General features: G+C 41.6%; 1 protein-coding gene across 2 annotated transcripts in view; it reads right to left on the minus strand.

Annotated features, from left to right (window-relative positions):
- Positions 1-20,778, minus strand: part of tmtopsa (teleost multiple tissue opsin a) — a 93,939-nt gene that overhangs the window by 58,797 nt on the left and 14,364 nt on the right. The window contains exons 2-3 of one of the 2 annotated variants that reach the window (XM_048163949.1): positions 10,217-10,545; positions 9,870-10,100 (exon numbers count right to left, since the gene is read on the minus strand). In XM_048163949.1, coding sequence (XP_048019906.1) covers positions 9,996-10,100; positions 10,217-10,545 — 434 coding nt within the window. In that variant the 3' untranslated portion in view covers positions 9,870-9,995. Of the gene's footprint in view, positions 1-9,869; positions 10,101-10,216; positions 10,546-20,778 lie in introns of those variants that run through there. The other variant, XM_048163948.1, reaches the window with a different exon arrangement.

Genomic DNA, 20,778 nt, shown 5'->3' on the forward strand with positions numbered 1-20,778 from the left:
TAAAGCTGAAAAGAAGCCACATTTAACCCTTAAGAAAAAAAAGGGAGAGAAAGAAATCAAGAGAGAGAACCAAAAAATAGTTTGTCTACTTGGGTTTCTGGGCACACACATTAACAGCAGCCAGCTGACCTCTCTAATTAAAGAATGTGATGTATGTATTATATATTATGTATGGATTAATGTATTTTCACATATCTTTCACACATCTAACACAGTGGTCTGAGTGCATGTCAACACTTCCTGTGAACTTAACATCAACAGCTTACACATACAAACAAAAAAGTAGCATGCAAACTTATTTAATATTCAACCAACTCCAAGAAACGTACTAATGATATTATGTCCCATGGGTTTGGCAAATAGTCTCATTTTATGACTATGAAAAATGTCATCCAGAGCATCTAATTCCCAGAGGCAACAGTAGTCCTGAGCTCATAACTCAGTTCAGCCTATCTTCTGGACTTCTTCCACTTCCAACTTCAACATAATTGGTTATTCATCTGTGATAAGCCAGATAAAGTATTTGTTGTTTAATTTAAAGCAGATTAATTGAATTTGCTCTCACTGCATCATGCAGTCAAAGGAAAATCCCTTTTTTGAATTGGGAATTCAACACCATTAGCTAGTTTGCTTTATTAGCACACTCTCTGCAATGAGGGAGGACACTGCAGCATTTGTCTACAGAGTCCAGACGTATGTAAATTAATAAAATAAATAGATAAAATACCAAGGAGTGCTATTTTTGCCTGTAGCTGCATGAATGTTGGAATGTTGATCTGTTATTCATGCATGTGCTTTGTGAAGTCAGACTGTCTTCATCTGTGAAAGAACAACACTAGCGAATATGATGTAATGGTAAAGTGAATGCTAATAGCTACAGAAGCTTTCAATAAACAGGACAAGCCATTTAAAAGAAACTACAAAGAATCTACAAACTACTATTGAGTGCAGAAAAAGAGTGAAGGGGTGGATTCTGGAATCCACTGCCGCTTCAGTATATATCTTTTAAGTTATTAATCAAAATTTATATTTCTGTTAAATTATTTGAATGACTTCTTCAATGTATGTTAAAGCATTTATTTTCCTCTGTACCTCTCACTGAGAGAAAAGAACATGTTATCAGTATTTAGTTTCCTGCTCAGAGCAGAGCTCAGATCAACTTCAACCTTGAAGAAGCTGTGAATCATGTGTATCTGTGTATGTGCGCTAAGTGTTCTGTGCAGGTCCCTTTGTACTGGACAACTGGCATTCTGCTTGAGACCAGCAGACGCTATGTCGTGACCCCAAAAGGACATCCGGTACCTAAATCCAGGGTCCCCTCGTCAGCATCGTGACAATATGCTTCTGACTATCTGTCCATGTGTGGAAGATTACCAAATCTTTCTTAGCCAATCAGAATCATTCAACCTGAAGTAATGACGTAGTTAACTGACTCTGTTAGAGTATAATTGTTATGGAAATGTGAATGTACAGGGAGTGGCCTACAAACTCCTTGTGAGACTTGAAGCTGGCTTCTGCTGATGAAACTGCAAACTATTCTTCATTAAATTTTTCTTCAATTTATTATTATTTTTTTTTTTTTTTAAACTTTGACTCCGGGTATTTATTCTACATATCTGGTCTCAAGGGTCCTAAACTGTTTATCCCCAACAAGAGCAAGAGAAAAACAGAGGGACTAAAAAAAAAGATATTGTGAGTTTACCTTCGACTTTTCCATGTGCATAAGTAAACTTGTGGGATGGCTTGAAAACAAATTTATATCCAGAGTGAATACACAAAAACATAAAAGACAAAAGTTTCTGTCATAGTCAGGCTGACCCACTGTTCTCAAACATACACTCAACTTACTTCATAAGTTCACATTCATAAGTGTTCTAACTCTAAATTCCACCCACCCCTCTCAGTGAAAATGATTTGTTTCCTAGGAAGCAACTTATTCCAAGTATCTCCTCATACATTCCCATGCCATTTTTTCTCTGTCTGTCTACACATGAGTACCCTTTTCTTCTACAGATCAAACATGGGTGGGCGATGGTTGTCATGTTAAAAAAAAGTACAGGTTAAGTTAAAGTCTGTAAAATCATAAGACAAACACAATTAAATGTTTCTGCACTTTATTGCATGTTTATTGCAGTGGTTCTCAACTCCACTCTGCTCTTTTCTATCGAGCTTAAGATCTGAATCAGGTGTGTTAAAGGGTTAGTTCACCCAAAAATGAAAGTTCTGTCAAATTACTCACCCTCATGTCGTTCTACACCCGTAAGACCATCTTTCATCTTCGAAACACAAATTAAGAGGTATTTGACTACTCCATAGACAGCAATTTAACAGCCATTTTCAAGATCCAGAAAAGTACTACAGACATCATTAAAAAAAGTTGACGTGACTGCAGTGGTTCAACGTTAATGTTATGAAGCTCAGTATTAGCTGGCTCCTGTGTCAGCATTACATGCATGCATTGTGCTGCTCAGCCAATATTGAGCAGCCAATAGCTGATTATTCAGAATAGTTTGATTTTTCTTATAGGGGACCTATTATGCAAAAATCACTTTTGCATGGTGTTTGGACATAAATGTGTGTTGGCAGTGTGTACACAACCACCCTATAATGATAAAAATCCAACCACTCCTTTTTTTTAATCCCCATAAATCATAAGCAGTGTCTCAGAACAAGTCGTTTCCAAATCCCTGGCAATGTGACAATCACTTTAGCCACAGGCCGCGCCCACGAATGTTGACAGACACTGCCGTTTTAACATAGAACCGCCCTGAGTTCACGGCCAGTTGTACAGTTCGCCATTGCTGCGCTGATGAGAATGTCTCCCAAGCGTTTTACGTGTTCTGTAGCTGGATGAATTAATCCACATAGCTCTCTCCATTTACTTCTGAAATCTGAGCCGCTGAAGGTGAGGTGGATTAATTTTGTTAAAAAGTGGTTAGATCAGTAAACTGTTCATGATCCAGCATACAGTCTCCAGAGTGATACTGAATACGGTAGTAATGAAGGTGAGAGCACTTTATTACAGTTCATCACAGTTGATTTATGGATATAAAGTTTACCAGTTTATTAAGCACCACCCGAAAAGGCATAAGGTCTTTATATATTTGTTTACTGTTAGTTGTAACGAGTGTTTCTGATTATGCAAGGGGGAGAGAGAGAGTTTATGGATATTATTTGAATGCACATTTGCACTGTGTTTTATTAAGCTGTTACAGAGATCTTCTAGAGTGAAAATGGACGCTTCATCTTTTATGTGAAGTACAATAAACATCATAAAACTCATATGTAAAGTTTTGGCTATCATTTGGATGGGGTTCGGTACAACTGGCTTGTACTAATATAGTGGAAGAAGACAATATGAAACCGTACAATATATAACCGTAATTGAAATAAACGATACCATGCTGTTCTATCTCCATGCAGCAAATATTTGCAGTTTCTGACATTATAGTGCGTCCTGACTGACTCCTGACACCAGAGAATCAGCTCTTGAAGCTCCGCCCTCTTAGGCCGAGTGCAGCAGCGCATTTGCATTTAAAGGGCACACACTGAAACAGCACGTTTTTGCTCAACCCCAAATATTGGCAATTTTAACATGCTCTAAAAAATTGTCTGTTGGGTATTTTGAGCTAAAACTACACATACACACTCTGGGGACATCAGAGACTTATTTCACATCTTGTAAAATGGGGCGAAATAGGTCCCCTTTAAGGAAAAAAAAAATCTCTCCCAAATAATGCTGCTAACTATACAAGGAACTGTCTCATTTGGTACACTATAATATTAGAGGTTACAATTAACAACAGAGCTTATATTCAGCTGCTATTTATTTTCAGATATAATAATTACACTCAAATAAAAACTGAATTGTTTGTATCCAACTCAGTTGCACATAGTTTCCATAAGCACTTGTCTTCATGGCAAATTTATTCAAACATATAATTAACAGTAAATAAGCTCCTCTGAAGTGTTTTTATAGCTAACTAAGGAACTGTGAACATTGGAGAACATTCCCAAGGTTATGTGACATATTGTTCCCAAGCTGTTTTATTGATGTCTTCTGCAGTTCAAACACAGATTAAGTGATTACATGAGACATGATATATTCCAGTAAGTTGTACTGTATCCTTCAACATACCTTTTGATGTTCATGCATGTGTTTCAAGATGTAACGTTAGGTTACTGACATAACCCCGGTTCTCTGATAACATATGGGAGCGCCTCAGGGCGTGACCGATCGTGGAAGCACCAATAACACCACGTCTGCCAACCACGGCAGACCAATCGCTGCAGCGATCAGGGAGTCCTCCCTCCCTTTATATAAACCGCAGCTACCTGCCATTTCATCATTCTCTGCATATCTCTTCTTCGTGCAGGACAGGCAAGGAGGGCAATGTTTGTGAGATACCTCACTTCATGTTATCAGAGAACCAGGGTTACGTCAGTAACCTAACGTTCTCTTTCTAACATTCGTTCAGAATCTCACTATGGGATATAGACAACTCCCGTATTGCCGATATGCTGACGAAGCAGACTAAGAAAGGCTATGTAATTATCTGAATCATAGCTCCCGACGGAGGTGAAAACAGAATAATATGAGGAATTCGCCCTTTAATAAAACTGTATTATACAACATGACTACTCACTCCCAGGACTGAGTGGGCCAGAGAGGGTTCTGTCACATCCAGTCTATAGAAATGAGCAAAAGTGTGCGGAGAAGACCAGCTGGCTGCCACGCAAATTTCTTGAATAGAGATGCCTCTAAACAGAGCCAGGAAGTAGCCATGCCTAGGGTATGCCTCTGGGGATGCAAAGGGTGGTGGATGAAAAGCTAGCAGGTACACTGAATGAACTGCACCAGTGTGATCAAACACTTTGGGTACAAGTTAAAGGGTTAGTTCTAAAATTGACTTTTTGACCACCCGGAGCGAACATCATATATGAGGTGTGAACTGATAAAGCATGTAGTTCACTTACCCTTTTTGCTGTAGTGAGAGCAAGTAACAGAGCCGTCTTTAAAGCAAGTAGCTTCAAGGCAATTTTATCAATGGGCTCGAAAGGGGCTTTTGAGAGCGCGTTCAGAACCACGGACAAGTCCCAGGGCGGGACCAGCGGCTTCGATACTGGGTGCAACCGACGGGCCCCTCTCATAAATCGACAGACAAAAGGGTGCTGACCAATAGTACTCGAGTTAAGACCCACATGACATGCCAAGATAGCGGACAGATAAACCTTAACCGTAGAAAAGGCTCTGCCCTTATCTAGAATTTCCTGTAAAAAAAACAGCACATCCGAAACTGAACACAAGAAAGGAACAATGTTCCTATCTGCGCACCAACCCTCAAACACCCTCCATTTGAGATTATATAAAGAACGCGTTGAGGCAGCCCTCACGTTTTGAATTGTCTCAATCACTTTCAGAGATAACCCAGCTGCATTCAGATTTAGCCTCTCACAGGCCAGGCCCAGAGAGCTAGTTTCTGAGGGGAGGGGTGAAATATTTCCCCCCGCGCTTGTGAGAGGAGATCCCTGCACGCTGGTAACGGCCATGGCTGGTCGTAGAGCAGTTGCGCAATCTCCGCAACCCAAAGTCTCCCCGGCCAGTATGGCGCAATCAGAACCATTACATGTTTGCGTTCCCGAACCCTCCGTAGTGTCGGCTCGATCAGGCTTAACAGAGGGAACGCGTAAAGTAACACGTCTGGCCACTCGTGGGCTAGAGCATCCACATCCAATGGTGCATCGTTGCTGACCAGAGAGGGACAGGGGACATTGTGTGTTATCCCAAAACCTTTTCATTTCAGCCACACAAGCTGGGACGGCTGGAAACTGCCTCGCTGGACAGCCCTCGGGGTTGGACAGCGCTGCCTGAGCGTGTTTAGCATCCAAGCAGGAGATGCAGAGACCGTGTGAATCTTTCGCAGAAATCCACATTCCGCACGCACACGGATGAGGATGACCTTTTCCTCCGGGCTCTCCGGCTCTTTTGCAGTGGCCATGAAACCTGCACTCTCTTCGTACGGTAAGCCCACCACAACATGACAACTAGTACGGAGCTGTGCTGCAATAGATAGCTCTTTTCCTACTTTTTGGTGCGTGGTGAGTGTGCCAAAAACTTGGAAAAATAAATAGAAAAACTTTAAGCAGAAAACTCTCCTTGACGTTAGTTATCTTACTGGCTTAAGTGGCAAGTCACTCAACAAACGTTAAGAATATATTGTGTTTGGGACGTTACCTTGCGGCTCCATCTATAAACTGTTAAGCAATAATTCCCAAAGTCTACTGAGGACAGCTTCCGAAATCTTCACGGGGAAGAGAGCGAGAATGACGAAAAGGCAGGTAGCTGCGGTTTATATACAGGGAGGCAGGACTCCCTGATCACTGCAGTGATTGGTCTGCCATGGTTGGCAGACATGGTGTTACTGGTGCCTCCACGATCGGTCACGCCCTGAGGCAGTCCCATAATGAGATACTGAACGAATGCTAGAAAGAGAACTTGTATTAATGTGGAAAAAAAATCATGTTCCGCTAGCCTGACGTGGTCATACTCAATTCTAGTCAGAATATGAGTCTGATACTGCTCCATTGGGCTTTGATTATGGGGGCATATTTCAACCGATCCAGGAAAGACCTCAATTGGATAGACCTACAATCAATCAGAGCTACAGAGTAAGTGACGTATGTTGAGCGACGCATAGTTGTCAACAGAACTCTTCTTAGCGACCATCGGGGCCAGCTGATAAATCAAACTTTTGCCGAATCCCGTAGGAAGGACGGCAAAGACATCTTTCCCATCGACAAATGCCTTGATCGTGGTCCTCTGTTCCTCTTTTAAAATTAATGCGCTGTCGATATCTTCTATAACGGACGCGATGGCGGAATCTACACATCTCAGTTCTTCAACAACAGCCATCATTGTTGTAAACTAATTGACCTTTCGCAAAGACTCGCCCCCCTTAGTTACTGTTGCTTTGTCCGACAAGCCGTGGCGCTGTCACGCCACACAGAGTGGAAAATACATCGCGGAGCAAAGAGGAAACTAACAACACATTGACAGACGAGACAGAGCAGGTTACTTATGATATTAAACAAAGTCCCAGCTTTCAAACTGTGTAGTTATTAAAAATATTCAAACAATAAAAATCGTTTTGTGGCTCTTTAATGTGTTGTGACCATGATCGTGACAGATTGCTGTAGCGCCTCAGCTCAAGAGGCTCGTTAACCGATCATCTCTTCCTACTAGTCCATTTATAGCATCAAATAAACATGAATGAACATGAGAATGAATGTTGTTTCAAACGCGGAAAGACGTCAATATGCACAATTTTTCAAGTTTAACTCCACCGATGTTAATCTTCTAACTCCTGACTGCTTTGTCAGACAAAATGGCGGATGCGGCGTTCTGATTGGTTAGATCGCTTGTCAATCAAACTCCCCAAGCGCTCTTTGATGACGTGGGTGGTTACGTAACCGCAGATAGCCTGTCCATCATCGATTAAAGCCCGCCCTGGCAATTTGATTGGCTCGGCCTTCTGGGAGCCGAGCATAATTACTCCACAATGGATCGAGTCCAGACCGAACTTCCCGTCCAAAAAATGTTGTGGGCGGGGTTCGGGCTGGCACCCAGGCTAATGTTCCGCACTGCCGCTTTCGATACAGCGATCTGTCACGTCACATTTAAGAACGTCAAAACGCCATAAATTTTGTATGTGAGAATTTGAAAACTGAGACTTTATTTCTTACCAGGAGTAACAAAGCACAAAGCTCTTTGTTATTATTGGATAGGAGACACTACAAATAATGTTTGATGTAGTAAAAAAAACGCAGAACTGTCAACACTGGCTTGAACTACGGGTGATTCATAGGGTCAAAAAAAACAAAATTCAACATGAGAGGTTTTCTTCACAAACAGTATGAGTTGCAAGCTGAACATGTTTTTCCACCCCCTTTTGATTGACAGGATAAAATCGGCCCTGATCATCGGTTGTTTTTAAACAATCGGTCGATGGCCGATAGTGATAATGATAGCTTTTATAGGCCGTTACTGATTGTTGGCTGATACATCGGTGCATCTCTAATGAAAAGTAATGCGTTAAATTACTTTTGGGTTACTTTTTATTACCTGGGCTGGTGTTGCTTGTTTGTTTTTTTAATAACAACAACAAAAGTTCTATTTTTGGCAAATGTATAGGTCCTTTTACACCAAAAGTGAAATGAAAGCCTCAGGCTGAAGGAAAAGTATATTTACACCTGTATGTTAGAGGCTGCAGCTCAAACAAACCTTTCAGTTGTGCTGCCATTCAGGATTAAATTAGAATAGGATACAGGAGAAGGAAGTCCAACACTCTTATTTCTAAATCTAATCCAAAGTCATTTCTGTTTGAAGTATGAAGTATGGTATGGTTGAATTAGATAATTGATGGTCAGCAGCAAAAACATTGGTTAATAAAGTGAGAATAAATACATAAAGTATATTTGTGTAATTTAATATAGTTAATTACAGGTTTGTGTAATATTTCACTGTTTTTATTCATTTTGAGGAATACTGAATGTTTTTTGTGCAAGTGAAATGAGTAAATGCATGCACACATTTAGTCTAGAACTATAATAGTTCTACACACAACATCTCTGCACTTTATCCCCCAGTTGTACAGACAAGTTTAAGCTAGTCCTTTACAGTTTTATAGTCCTAGTTTTAACTGAAAGCAACTTGTACTGACATATCTTAAAATATGTCTCTGCCATTGTTTTATCTCAAGATGCACAACAGTAATATATATTTTATTTTTTTGAAGTGTACATTTATAAAAGTTACTTAAATATCCGAATTGAACTAAGGCCTAATCCTGACTTAGGCTAAGCCCTGTCTGTGAAACCGGGCCAATTTCTCTCAACATGGAGACAGGAGAACTGTCAGTCATTAAATGTGTAAAAGTAACTTGTGTTACTTATTTGAAAAAAGTAACAGATATTTTGTTGTAAATTGAAGTTACTTGAAAAAAGTAATCTGATTACGTAACTCAAGCTACTTGTAATGCATTACACCCAACACTGGTCTTTAATACCTTTCTGGACCTTGAAAGTGGTGGTTAAATTGCTGTCTATGGAGGAGTCATACACTTCTTGGATTTAATCCAATGGTCTCAAACTGCCGGCCCATGGGCCATTTAAGATTTCGCTCCTGTGGCGTCTGTCATTGCTATGCAACCATGAACTGCGCTCTTGCCGCATGCACGTCGTGACCACATCACTTCTATTATGAGCGTGCTTGCCTAAATTACAGTAAAAGCACTTTTAGCCAATGAAATCCTGGAAACCCAGTAAAAGGGTTTCCATGATTTCATTGTGACATTTATCTTATGACCATCTAAATCAGGGTCCAATCCTGCTTTTGGAAGACAAACTTCCTGTAGAGTTCAACCTCAACTTGCTCGAACACACCTAACTGGAAGTTTCTAGTAGGTCCTGTCTCAATACCCACATTTGTGGTCTTGGCCACTTGAGAGCACATGCAAGCATCAGGAAGTAAATATGCAAGACTGTCTCAGGTCTGAAAAATGCCAAAGTTCAGTTACCTCTCAGCTGGTGGGATGTGTTTAGACTGCATGTCATTTCTGAGTGGACTGCAGAGAAATTTTTTTGATGCACTTTAAATAGACACTTCATGTTTGCTGAAAAAAGTGACTGCATCAAGGTATAATAGGTTGTTTCACTACTCTTACCACCAGTTAAAAATCCATCTGTTACATTATTATCCTTACCTCTTTGGACCTCTGGTCGGCACGCACACAATTGGCATATAATTTCTCATCTCTCATCTGAGCGTTTTCTATTCCAGTGAAATCGTAAAATAAAATGCAATATGCATATGGGCCACTTTTATGGTGCTTTTATTGTGTTATTGTTATGGGGTTGGGTTTTTCAGAGCTTGATGGATGTAAAACAAGATACTGAAAAAGAAGATAAAACTTTTCATTTTGGGGTGAACTTTTCCTTTAGGGATCTTGGATGGCATCCAGAACTGGAAAGTTATTGAGATCCCCTACCAGCATTGTGCCCTTGCACACGGAACATAACCCCAGGTGGACTATAAGCAGCTGCTAAATGACAAACATCCTAACCTTAATCAAATACTGAAATACTAAGGACAAATGCAAAAGTTTAGAAGAAAAGCTGTTTTCAGAAAACCAATGACAGTGGACAATGTTTCACTCACCTGTTTAATGGCATGCAGCAGCTTACCATAGCAGAAGATAATAACCAGGAAGGGGATAATCAGGCAAAAAATAAAGAGGCAAATGATGTAAGAGATGTTATTGGCTGTCTTGGTTGTCCAGTCTACAGAGCAGGTGGTCCCAGGGCCTTCTGGGCCATAGCGGCTCCAACCAAACAGAGGGGGCAAAGTCCAGATTAAAGAGTAAACCCAGGACATCACTACCCCACTGGCCACCTTCCTGTAGTTGGTGGCATCAGCTTCTGTGGAGCCCATCATCGTACAGTAGCGTTCGTATGATAGCACGGCCAGGGAGATAAGAGATACGATGCCTGCAAAAAATAAATAAATAAATAATAATAGTAATTTAAGATATATATATATACACAGGTTTAAATAGTCAAATGTGACATTCCATTACCAACAGGCTGCTCAAACAGAGTTTTTTTTTTTTTTTTTTTTTTTTTTTTTTTTTTCAGCAGGGATAGAAAAGACTTTCAGAAGAACAGAACTCATGTCTTACTATTAATTCAAGACTGGCACTGACTGATAAACAGCAGCTCAAAAAGTATGTTGGCAGAGTTCAGTTGTCTGATAAGTGAGGCTCTGATTCTTTATTCATATTTTTTGTTTGTTGTACAATTTTAGGTGAAAGCGATCCACAAGCCATCTCTTAAAGCTTAAGTGTGTAATTTTTGCACACTACATAAATTACAAAACTGCAAAAAATAAAGACATTTAAAAAGTTCCCATGCCCTCTCCATGTTTTCTGTCATCCACTGGTGTTTTGAGAGCACCACAGAGCCCAAGTGTTTACACATGTCAAGGGAAACAGTTAACGTTTCTGAGATTCAACATTACCTCTTATTGATTTTCTCTTATCATTGAAGTGGACAGAAGTAGTGTTGTAATTTTAATCATGAAGCCTGTAACTGACCTGACGAAACATGCACCATTTTTTCAACCATTAACCAGATTAATGGATATGAAAGTGCAGGTAACTAATGCATTATGTTCTAAAATCAGATTATTTAAAGCTTCAAGCTATTGTCCATTAGTGTTCATGAGATGTTTGAGCTTCCGCTTACCATATTTGATGAGGTCTATGTATGTTGATCAGTGTTTAAATGTGAATAAAAATCTACATTAACCGTTCATAATATAAAGTAACCATAGCTTCAGAAGACTTGATTAAACTGCTTGATATGGATTACTTTTACAGTGTCTTAATGCACCTTTTGAAGCTTGAAAATGTTGTTTGCGTGGACTTGAACAAAATGAATAGAGATTAGAAATATTTTACAAATATTTTTTGTTTATGGTCTGAGAGGAATGAAAGTCTTATGGGTTTGGAACGACATGAAGTTGACTAAATGATAATAGAAATTTCACTATTTATTTATTTATTTATTTATTTTATTTTATTTTTTAAATCAGGTGAGCTAACCTGATTAGCTTTGTCAGGTAAAGGTGGTTTAATTTGTTTTAGTTAGTTTAATTTGATTTGGAGCAACGTACAGTCAAGTATGTATTTAATTTTGTAAAGATGCTACAATTAATAAAGTAATCATGGTAAATACCCTATTGCATCTGTTAAAGTGGAACACTTTGATTTCTTGGTGCATAAAAGCAGGCCAGAGATTCTGGAAAAACAATTAAATCTCAAAGGCTTGCTCATTATTTTTCAGCCTCAAGTCCCTCACAGTACCACTATAACTTAATGAGAGTTTTAGGGTTAGTGAAGACCTGCTGTAGATACTGTGATGGAGTGATAGGGAGGGCATAATACATAAACTGAAGTAACCAGCTCAAGGGCATGACCGCAATGGAGCTCACCCGAAATCGAATCATTCTACAGCCTGACTTCTGATCCATTAACTAAACCACTAGACCATGCCATTAAACCGAATATTCCATCTCTGAGAATCTAGGGAAAACAGCTTGGTCTTTAGGTCTCAAGATGCACTGGTCTGATGATTACCATGGTTCCCTTTCATGGGAACTCGAGCTGCTTCAAGACGCTTTGGGGAACGCCTCTGCGTGATTACGTCATGAAGCACTCGTGAAATTGGTTCAATGGCTTGACGGAACGTCATAGGCGGGTGACCAGGAAACTATAAAGCATACTCAGAACAAAGAACGCTAGCATCTGTATCTTCAGCAAGCGCTCTGTGTATCGTGTGTCTTATTTGGTGTTGTCTGATACACAGGAGCTGTGTGTTATGTGTTTAGGAGTGTATCATGCCCAGTCAGCCCTTGAGGGAGCTGATTGTGAGCATTGTGAAAAGCTCTCTTTAAAAACACTCTGTTCACACTGGGCACTCTATGAGGAGGGATGGCGAGACATCCACACCGAGGTGTCGAGGTCGTGGAAGAGACCAGTTCAGTATTGTGTGTTCAGCCCCCTTTGGCATTGACTTATTCTCCCCTAAATTTTCTAACCACATGTATTATTCATGTACATTTTATGTTTCTCCAAATCGAGATGCAAATGGGCAGCTTTGTGTGTGTGCATGTGCGTGAGTATGCAGGTTCAAATTTGCTGCCGACTACTTTTACGTTAGTCCCGCCCACATTAGTTAGTGCAGTATAGTTATGGAAGGGTCGAGCCGCGGAATGAGCGGGTGATTTGAAGGTAAGATTCTCATTCATTTACATTCTTACATTTAAGTGAAATTTTATATTGTGTGGCTGCAAATTTGTGTTGTTGATAGTTTCGAAGATAATGTTAGCATTTCTAAATGGTGTTCAGTCACATAACTTGGAGCAACACTTAAAATTGCAGCAGGTGTCGTTTAATTTTCCATCTGTTTTAAACCAAGAAAGATCAGTTATTTATAACAAAGTCTGTTCAAGTTTATATGAGGTCTTCGTTCATATGTGGTAGTACCGCAATTATTATATCGCTTTTGAAATTCTGAAGGTGGTGGCCTGAGTAAATTGTCATTACGTATTGAATCATAGGATACACTGGATAGTTGGTTTCACTCCAGTTGAATGGACAGTTACACCCCTAGATAGTAATATGATGCAGCTAAGTCAAAGTAATTAATATAATTTTAGGTAATATAAATTTATCTAAAATCACATGGCAGACAAAAACATAATTGTTAGCCTTTCCTGCTTAGCTTCCAGATCAAACCAGGTTGAAGTTTTGCATTGTCTCGGTAAAACATGCTGGCATTTTTGATTTAATGTAATAGGCTTTCTAATTTCTAAATTTTATTCATTTTTGTGATTTCAGGTCATGTGGAAAGACTGTGGAGATTTACATCAGATGAGCATTGCAGTCCAGGTGTGAAAAGATACAACAAATTCTTTGTTTACATCTTTTCATGCAGCTTTTTTGTACAGTATTTTTATTGTAATTGTAACTAGAATCATTCAGAAACCTATTTTTTCCTATCACTGACACACATCTCTACCTTTCATTCCAGCCGGATGATTAGCCTGTAGCTGCTCGCATCTCTTGCCTGGAAAATCCAACCTCACCACTGTACCAGCGGATGAGTCTGGTCGGCCATTGAATCAATTCGATTTCTAGGGCGGAGCAAATCCGAGCAAACAGGAAGTGGAGTAAACCAGTCAGAGAAGGGCGGATATGACGTTAGCAAAGCGACAAGAGAGTCAACAGCGAAAAGTAAATAATTAATGTGTTTTTGGTCATTTAAAACTGAATTCACGGCTAAATAGAACAAACTCTCGGGTCTCCCATGCGCAATCTTTGTTGATATTGAAGGGACTTTCGCCACACTAGAGTGACACTGTTTGCGTCACTGAAATAAACAAATCTGATTGCACGGTACGGTTTGGAGTTGATTCGAATCGCGACGGAGGGCGGACTGACCAGACTGATATATCTTGTAGGCTGAGACATGCCTTCACACTATTTCTATACTTCAGGCATACCAGGCTGACCTGCTGGGGGAAATTGATGAGTGGGGAAGCTAGCTTCGACATCATACAACAGCTGCGTTGGGCTACGGATTTGTGTCTCCGGGCCACCAAGGAGACGGCTAAAACAATCAGCCGGTCTAGGGCAACCCTGGTGGCCATGGAGAGGCATCTCTGGTTAAATTGATCAGATATTAAAGATTAAGATAAAAGCTTTCTTCTGGATGCCCTGCTTTCTCCTCACGGCCTCACGACTCCATCGCCTCAGTCGTCGAGAGGTTCCAGGAGTCTAAAAAGCAGGTGGTGGCATTCCAGAAGCTTCTTCCCCACCACTCTCATACCCCTGAGACTGCTGGGCTGGAGCAGTCTCGGCTGTCTACGAGCTCCTCACACCGAGCACAACAAAAGCAAAGTGTCGGGACCCATGCTCCCCCACAGAAAGCTTGGGTACCGGGTTGGCCAGCTCAATCGAAGTCTTTGAGGGATAAGGCAGATCTGAGGACTGTTATTATCACCAAGAAGGCTTTGAAGAGGTCCTGACGCCACTGGTGTCAGACCTCTGAGGGCAGCCCCCTCCGGGGAGAGGTGGATCTCACCACATTACATGGTGCCCACACCTCTTCAATTCAGGTCTCACCCACCCAAGGTTAACCGGGTACTCTCTATGGTAGTGGACTCCGCGCAGTCTCTGGTTCTGGAACAAGAGGTTCTGACTCTCTTGCAAAAAGGAGCTATAGAACTGGTTCCTCCTCCCAGCAAGCTGTCAGGGTTTTACAGCCGTTACTTTATTGTTCCGAAAAAGGATGGAGTGCGTCCTATTCTGGATTTTTGCAGCTGCCAACGTGATACCTTTTGGCCTCCTGTACATGAGACCTTTACAGTGGTGGCTCAGGACCAAGGGATTCTCCCCAAGGGGAAATCCATTTCACATGATCAAGGTCCGAGGAGGTGGTGAATTTTGGTCATGCAGAAGTCGACCTATTTGCATCTCAGGAAACAACACACTGTCTGATGTGGTTCTCTGTATCTCATCCAGCCCCTCTAGGACTGGACGCTTTGGTACAGACGTGGCCGAGGCTACGTCTGTACACCTTTCCCCCGATTGCTCTGCTCCCAGGAGTTCTGGAGAGGGTTCACCAGGAGCAGGTCCGTCTCATATTGGTAGCTCCTTTCTGGCCACCCCAAGTGTGGTTTTCGGACCCAGGAAGGACTAACTCTGGCTCCCTTTGAGCCCCTTGAAGAGGTTTCAGAAAAGTTCCTCGCCCTAAAGACTAACTTCTTACTTGCTATCTCTTCTCTCAAAAGAATCAGAAATCTACAAGCACTGACTGTTGCTCCTTTGTGCTTTGAATTTGCACCTGGTATGGTGAAAGCCTTTCTTCATCCTAGACCTTGTTATGTACCCAAGGTCTCCACCAATGTCCCTGGGCCTATTGTGCTGCAGGCCTTCTGTCCCCCACCATTTGCCTCTTCAGATCAGAAAAACTTAATCTGCTATGTCCCATCAGGGCATTAGATGCATATGTCCACAGAGCTGCCCTGTGGTGTAAAACAGACCAATTGTTTATCTGTTAGAGGTCTCCCAGGAAGGGGAGTCCAGCATCCAAGCAAAGAATGAGCAAGTGGGTGGTTGAGGCTATCTCACTGGCTTATGAGTCTGCTGGACAGCCCTCACCTTTAGCTGACCGGGCACATTTGACTAGGAGTATGGCTGCTTCGAAAGCTTTAATCTTGGGGGTTCCCCTTCATGACATTTGTGATGCGGCAGGCTGGTCCTCATTGCATACTTTTATTAGGTTTTATAACCTGGACTATGGCTCCACTCCGGGATCTGTTGTGCTTTTGTTTTGAGATACCGCAGACAGGCACTTGTCAATATGGCATAGTGGGGATAAGGTTCCCAAAGCATCCTGACACAGCTCGAGTTCCCATGAAAGGGAACATCTCGGGTTACGTATGTAACCCTGGTTCCCTGAATAGGGAACGAGATGCTGCGTCGCCTTGCCATACTCCCTGCATGCCTGTGAGCGACTTGCTTCAGCCTATCAGAGGCTAACATTCTTTGTTCTGGGTATGCTTTATAGTTTCCTGGTCTGTAATATCACCCACTTATGACATTCTTTCACGCCATTGGACTGATTTCAGGAGTGCTTCACGATGCAATCACGCAGCGGCGCTCCCCAAAGCGCCTCGACGCAGCGTCTCGTTTCCTATTCAGGGAATCAGGGTTACATACGTAACCCGAGACGTTATGCGACACCTTAAAGGGAGAGATCACCCCAAAAAGAATTTAATTCTGTCATAATTTACTTAGCCTTTCCAAATTTGTATAACTTTAATTTTTCTGTGGAATTCAAAATATATTTTGAACAATGTTTCAACTGTTTTCATGCATATAATGTTAACTGATGAAAATATAATGAAAAACCACTCACATATTTCCAAAGAAATGCTTACAAATCTGGAACAACATGAGGGTGAATAAATGTTGGCAAAACATCTCAGGTTATGACTGTAACCCTGGTTCCCTGAGAAAGGGAACAAGATGCAGCGTCTGGAGTTGATGCTATAAGGAACACCCTCAGTGTGAGAAGGCAACCTGATGCATGTCCATGAGACACCGCATCTCGTTCCCCTTTACAGGGAGCCAGGGTTAAAGTTGTAAACTGAGATGTCCTCTTTCAAAGTGTAACTTTGAAGTGGAGTCTAGGGTTGAAGCTATGGGGAACAAATACCCATGCCACAATGCTGAGGAGGTGCCTGCCTCACTAGGCTGAGTATGTAAACCATAGTGGGCATAAAATAATCCGACTCTAAAGATCAATCAGATTGCTTAGTGTAGCCACTCCCTAAGCTTCCATTTCTCTAATGAGCAAGAGAAATTTTCAGCTTCATTGCTCTATTGCAGAGGAAGTCCAAGGCCTTATAACCTTCCTCTCTCCCTTGCAGGGAAGGTAAAAACCTAAATGCCCCAAAAGCAAGGTTCTGATGCTAGCTATGTCAGTATATTGACAAAGCCCACAGGGAGTAGCTAGTCCAAAGGGAGTACTCAACTACAACCTTTGAATCACCACTACTCCTCAGGGGGAGAAAAGGTTCTTGCTTCATCAAAAAAGGAGATGACAATACACAATGTATAGCGGAAGGGCTCTTACCACCTCAACTTAACCCCAAATGAAACTACAAGGGAGCTAAAGGTCTACTTATCTACCCTAGAGCCATAGGGGAGAGAGCTCAACCCTGTCTAAGTCATCTCGTGGACCTTCTTAGAGACCTACAATCACTAATTGAGCCAGTGCTATTATAACAAGCCAGAAGGCAATAGGCCAACTGCCCTAACTTGCCAGGACCCCTAAGCCTAAGTCGACAAGAGTTTTGAGTGATACCCACTATAGGGGAGCGTAAAGTCCTATTTTAGGACCCAACCATTGTTGGAGAGGAACAGACGGAATCGAATTAATTACAGTTTCATCTATCCTGCTTTAAAATGCTTTCAACCCTTAGTCATAGTTTTAACTATTATTAATGCTGCCAAGGGAAAGCCAATCCCTACTTTAACTTAGGGAAGGAACATAGCATTAGCATAGCATATACATAGCATTGCTTACTAATTCTAATAATTCTCACTACCCGGGCTCTATACCCAAAGGAGACAGCAGGGGAGCCAGATAACTGTGGGAGAGCAGCTCATACCCTACCTACAGATCAGAGAGATCACACTCTCAAAAGGGAATGATATCCCTTCTTAAGGCTCCAACTAAAGGAGAGGGAGGTAAACAAAACAGAGGTAGTTATGTGAGTTACCATTCTAAGTTCCGTTTTTCGTGCTCTACCCTAAGGGGTAAGAAAGGGAGCCTGCTAACTAGCCTGCAGGCTACAACCTTACTGCTGCTGCCCTACAAGGGGAGCCTAAGGGAATCAAGAGTAAGACATTACATAGAAATTAAGTTAAAATGCCTACAACTCTATCACCCAGATGCAAAAATCCAGAGGGGACCATAGGGGAGCTTAAATTACATATTGGGGTCTTAAACTACTTTAAGACAATAATATGATTGGGGAAGAATAGCTCAACCCTTGCTCAACCCTTACTCAATCCTTACCCTTACAAAAAAAAAAAAAAAAAAAAAAAACTCTGTCCAGGTCCAATACCAGTAGTGGCCTAATAACAGGGAGGGACCAAAACAAGTATCCTTCCAAAGAGAAGCAACAACCCTGCTTTAAACTCCAAAATCATTGAAGAGGAAAAACCAAAGAAATCCTATGAGCTCATCCATATGGTTCCATTCATCCTCAACTTAGCCCCCAATGAGAGAATTGTTTAAAAAAAATTATATTATTATTAATTATACTAGGGTAGGCATGAACAATACATTAGGTTCTACAATCCCTGAATATTTAACTAACCAGCTAATATTCATTAATATTCATTTGTCTGGATTGGTAATATGTTTAATCTGTCCTATATTAAATAAATCTTTTTTTTTTATTATAATTTTTTTTTTTTAGATTTATTAAAAAAATAAAATAAAAGCACATGAACAACCTACAACCTCAAAGGGAAGCCTGGATTTGCATACTTAATTTCCATACTTCTGCAACCAGGCAGAAGCACACCAGTAAATAGCTTATGTCTAAAAGCTTCCCAAGAGCAATACCCCTGATTTTAGACGCCAAAATGCATTGAGATGGGAGATAAATGAGATACAGGAAGTATTATTGCCTGGTCTCATTCATCTTACTCTTCCTCTAGGGGGAGGCCCATATGTTTCACTGACTGTGGAAGGGAAATGAAAGCAGGGCATGTAAAGTGTGCCCAAGCTAACATAACCTAGGCCTCTGAAGAAGATGGGTTTACCCCTGATTTAATCACAAAATTACTTTTAGAGTTTTCATTGGAGAGCAACATCTCTCTTAGAGAAAAATGAAGAGGAAGGAAGGATTTTATATTCCTGTCCTAACCTCCTTGCTCGTATCCTAAAAAACACTAGTAGAAGATAAAAAAGGGAGCGTGCAAAATGCTAACTTGTGAAGAATAATAACAACTTCAACCTGCAGTTCACTCTGCTTCGACCCTAGACTGCAGGAGCACTTGTCCTATTCAGGGACAAAGTTAAAGGCAGCTGCAGCACCTGGGGGTATGAAGAGATGAGCCGAGAGAAAAGGAGATGGAAGGATGAGGAGAGACAGAGAGGAGAGAGAGGAAAAAACCTTTTGGTCCGGTCCGGATGGCAATGAATCCTCTGGTTTTCGGGCAACGGGCAGCTCCTCCCCCCATTACCTGCTCCTCCCACATCATGGCAAAAGGCATCAGGCTCCAGCCTCAGCAAACGGTCGCAACTCATCTGCTCCCTCTTGGATGGCAGTCGCCCCTCCACAACCCAGGCGGACAGCAGCGAGTTCAACCGTCCTCCCAGCAAGTTACTCCTGCCCATCACCTCGAGTGTCAGCAGCGGTAACGTAAATATAAATACTTTAATGACAAAATACACAAACAACAAAATGAAAGCAAATCAGCAGCCCATCACAAATGACTGCTGCTTAAAAACAAATCAACAAAGTCCTGGCCTGGTCTTCTCTCGTCTTGCACTGTCATCACTCCTCCTTTTATTCTTCCAGATCTCCTCCCATGAGACTCAAGGCCAGTGTGGTGCACAGGTGATGCTCATTAGCAATCGTGCTACTGGCCTCATGCCATTCCCACGGCTCTCGGCCTCGCACAGCTTGCCATAAGTGCATTATAGTAGCCACATTTACGATAAAGAGGGGTGCATACTAAACACAGGTGTGCTCAACTCAAGAAACAGAAGACTGAGCATGACAGCTGGCCTTGTTGACAGCAGGATGATGTATATTGTCACTGTCATCCATGTTATAATAAAGCACAAAGGAGACTGAACATAGAACATATAGTCAACAGTTTGTCAACTGGTGGTTTACATCAACCAATATCAGCAGCTGATAAAGTTGATGCAACAATGCCTCAGATTTACTGCTCAATCTTAAAAGTAGTGACAGGTGCTACACATACTTGCACAAGATTAAGCTGCTTTGAGAAGCAGTAATCACCCAGTTAGAAAGTGAGAATCCTAGGATTTTACCATGACCACTTGCCATATTGAGCCAGTAGCCGATTAAGGGACACTGAATTATTGTGAGATCGCATCAATTCACTACGATCAACACATCAGCTAGTCACCTTCAGTAACCCCTAGGACTTATGGACTTATTGGACTGATCAGATCATGATTCTGCCCCCTGCTCCCCTTCTGTTCTGGGCCAAAATGCTTAGAGGAGGCAGAGGATCTGGACTCGGCTTTACAGGGGATAAATCTCCTAAAGGGTGATAAATCTCTCCGAAATCTCCTGCTTCCTTGCCTCCTTTTGCCCGAAGGTGAGATTGGGGTGTTCAGGAGAAAGGATTTATCTTTCTCCTTAATCACTGAGAGGTTTAACCACAGGTGCCTTGGCGCAGTTCCGCCACTGCCTCAGGAGACTGTCCCTGATCCACGTCTTTGAGCAGGTCGGCCTGGTGTGCCTGAAACACCGCCATGGTGTGCAGAGCACCACTGCCTTGGCCTGCTGCCATATACGCCTTCCACACAAGCTGCAAGGTGGTTTGGTAGGCTTTGAAGGCAAGGCCAGAGCCTTAAAGGATTAGTTCACTTTTA

This window comes from Megalobrama amblycephala, linkage group LG17 (genome assembly GCF_018812025.1).
Source record: "Megalobrama amblycephala isolate DHTTF-2021 linkage group LG17, ASM1881202v1, whole genome shotgun sequence".
In the NCBI taxonomy this organism is placed as follows: Eukaryota; Metazoa; Chordata; class Actinopteri; order Cypriniformes; family Xenocyprididae; genus Megalobrama; species Megalobrama amblycephala.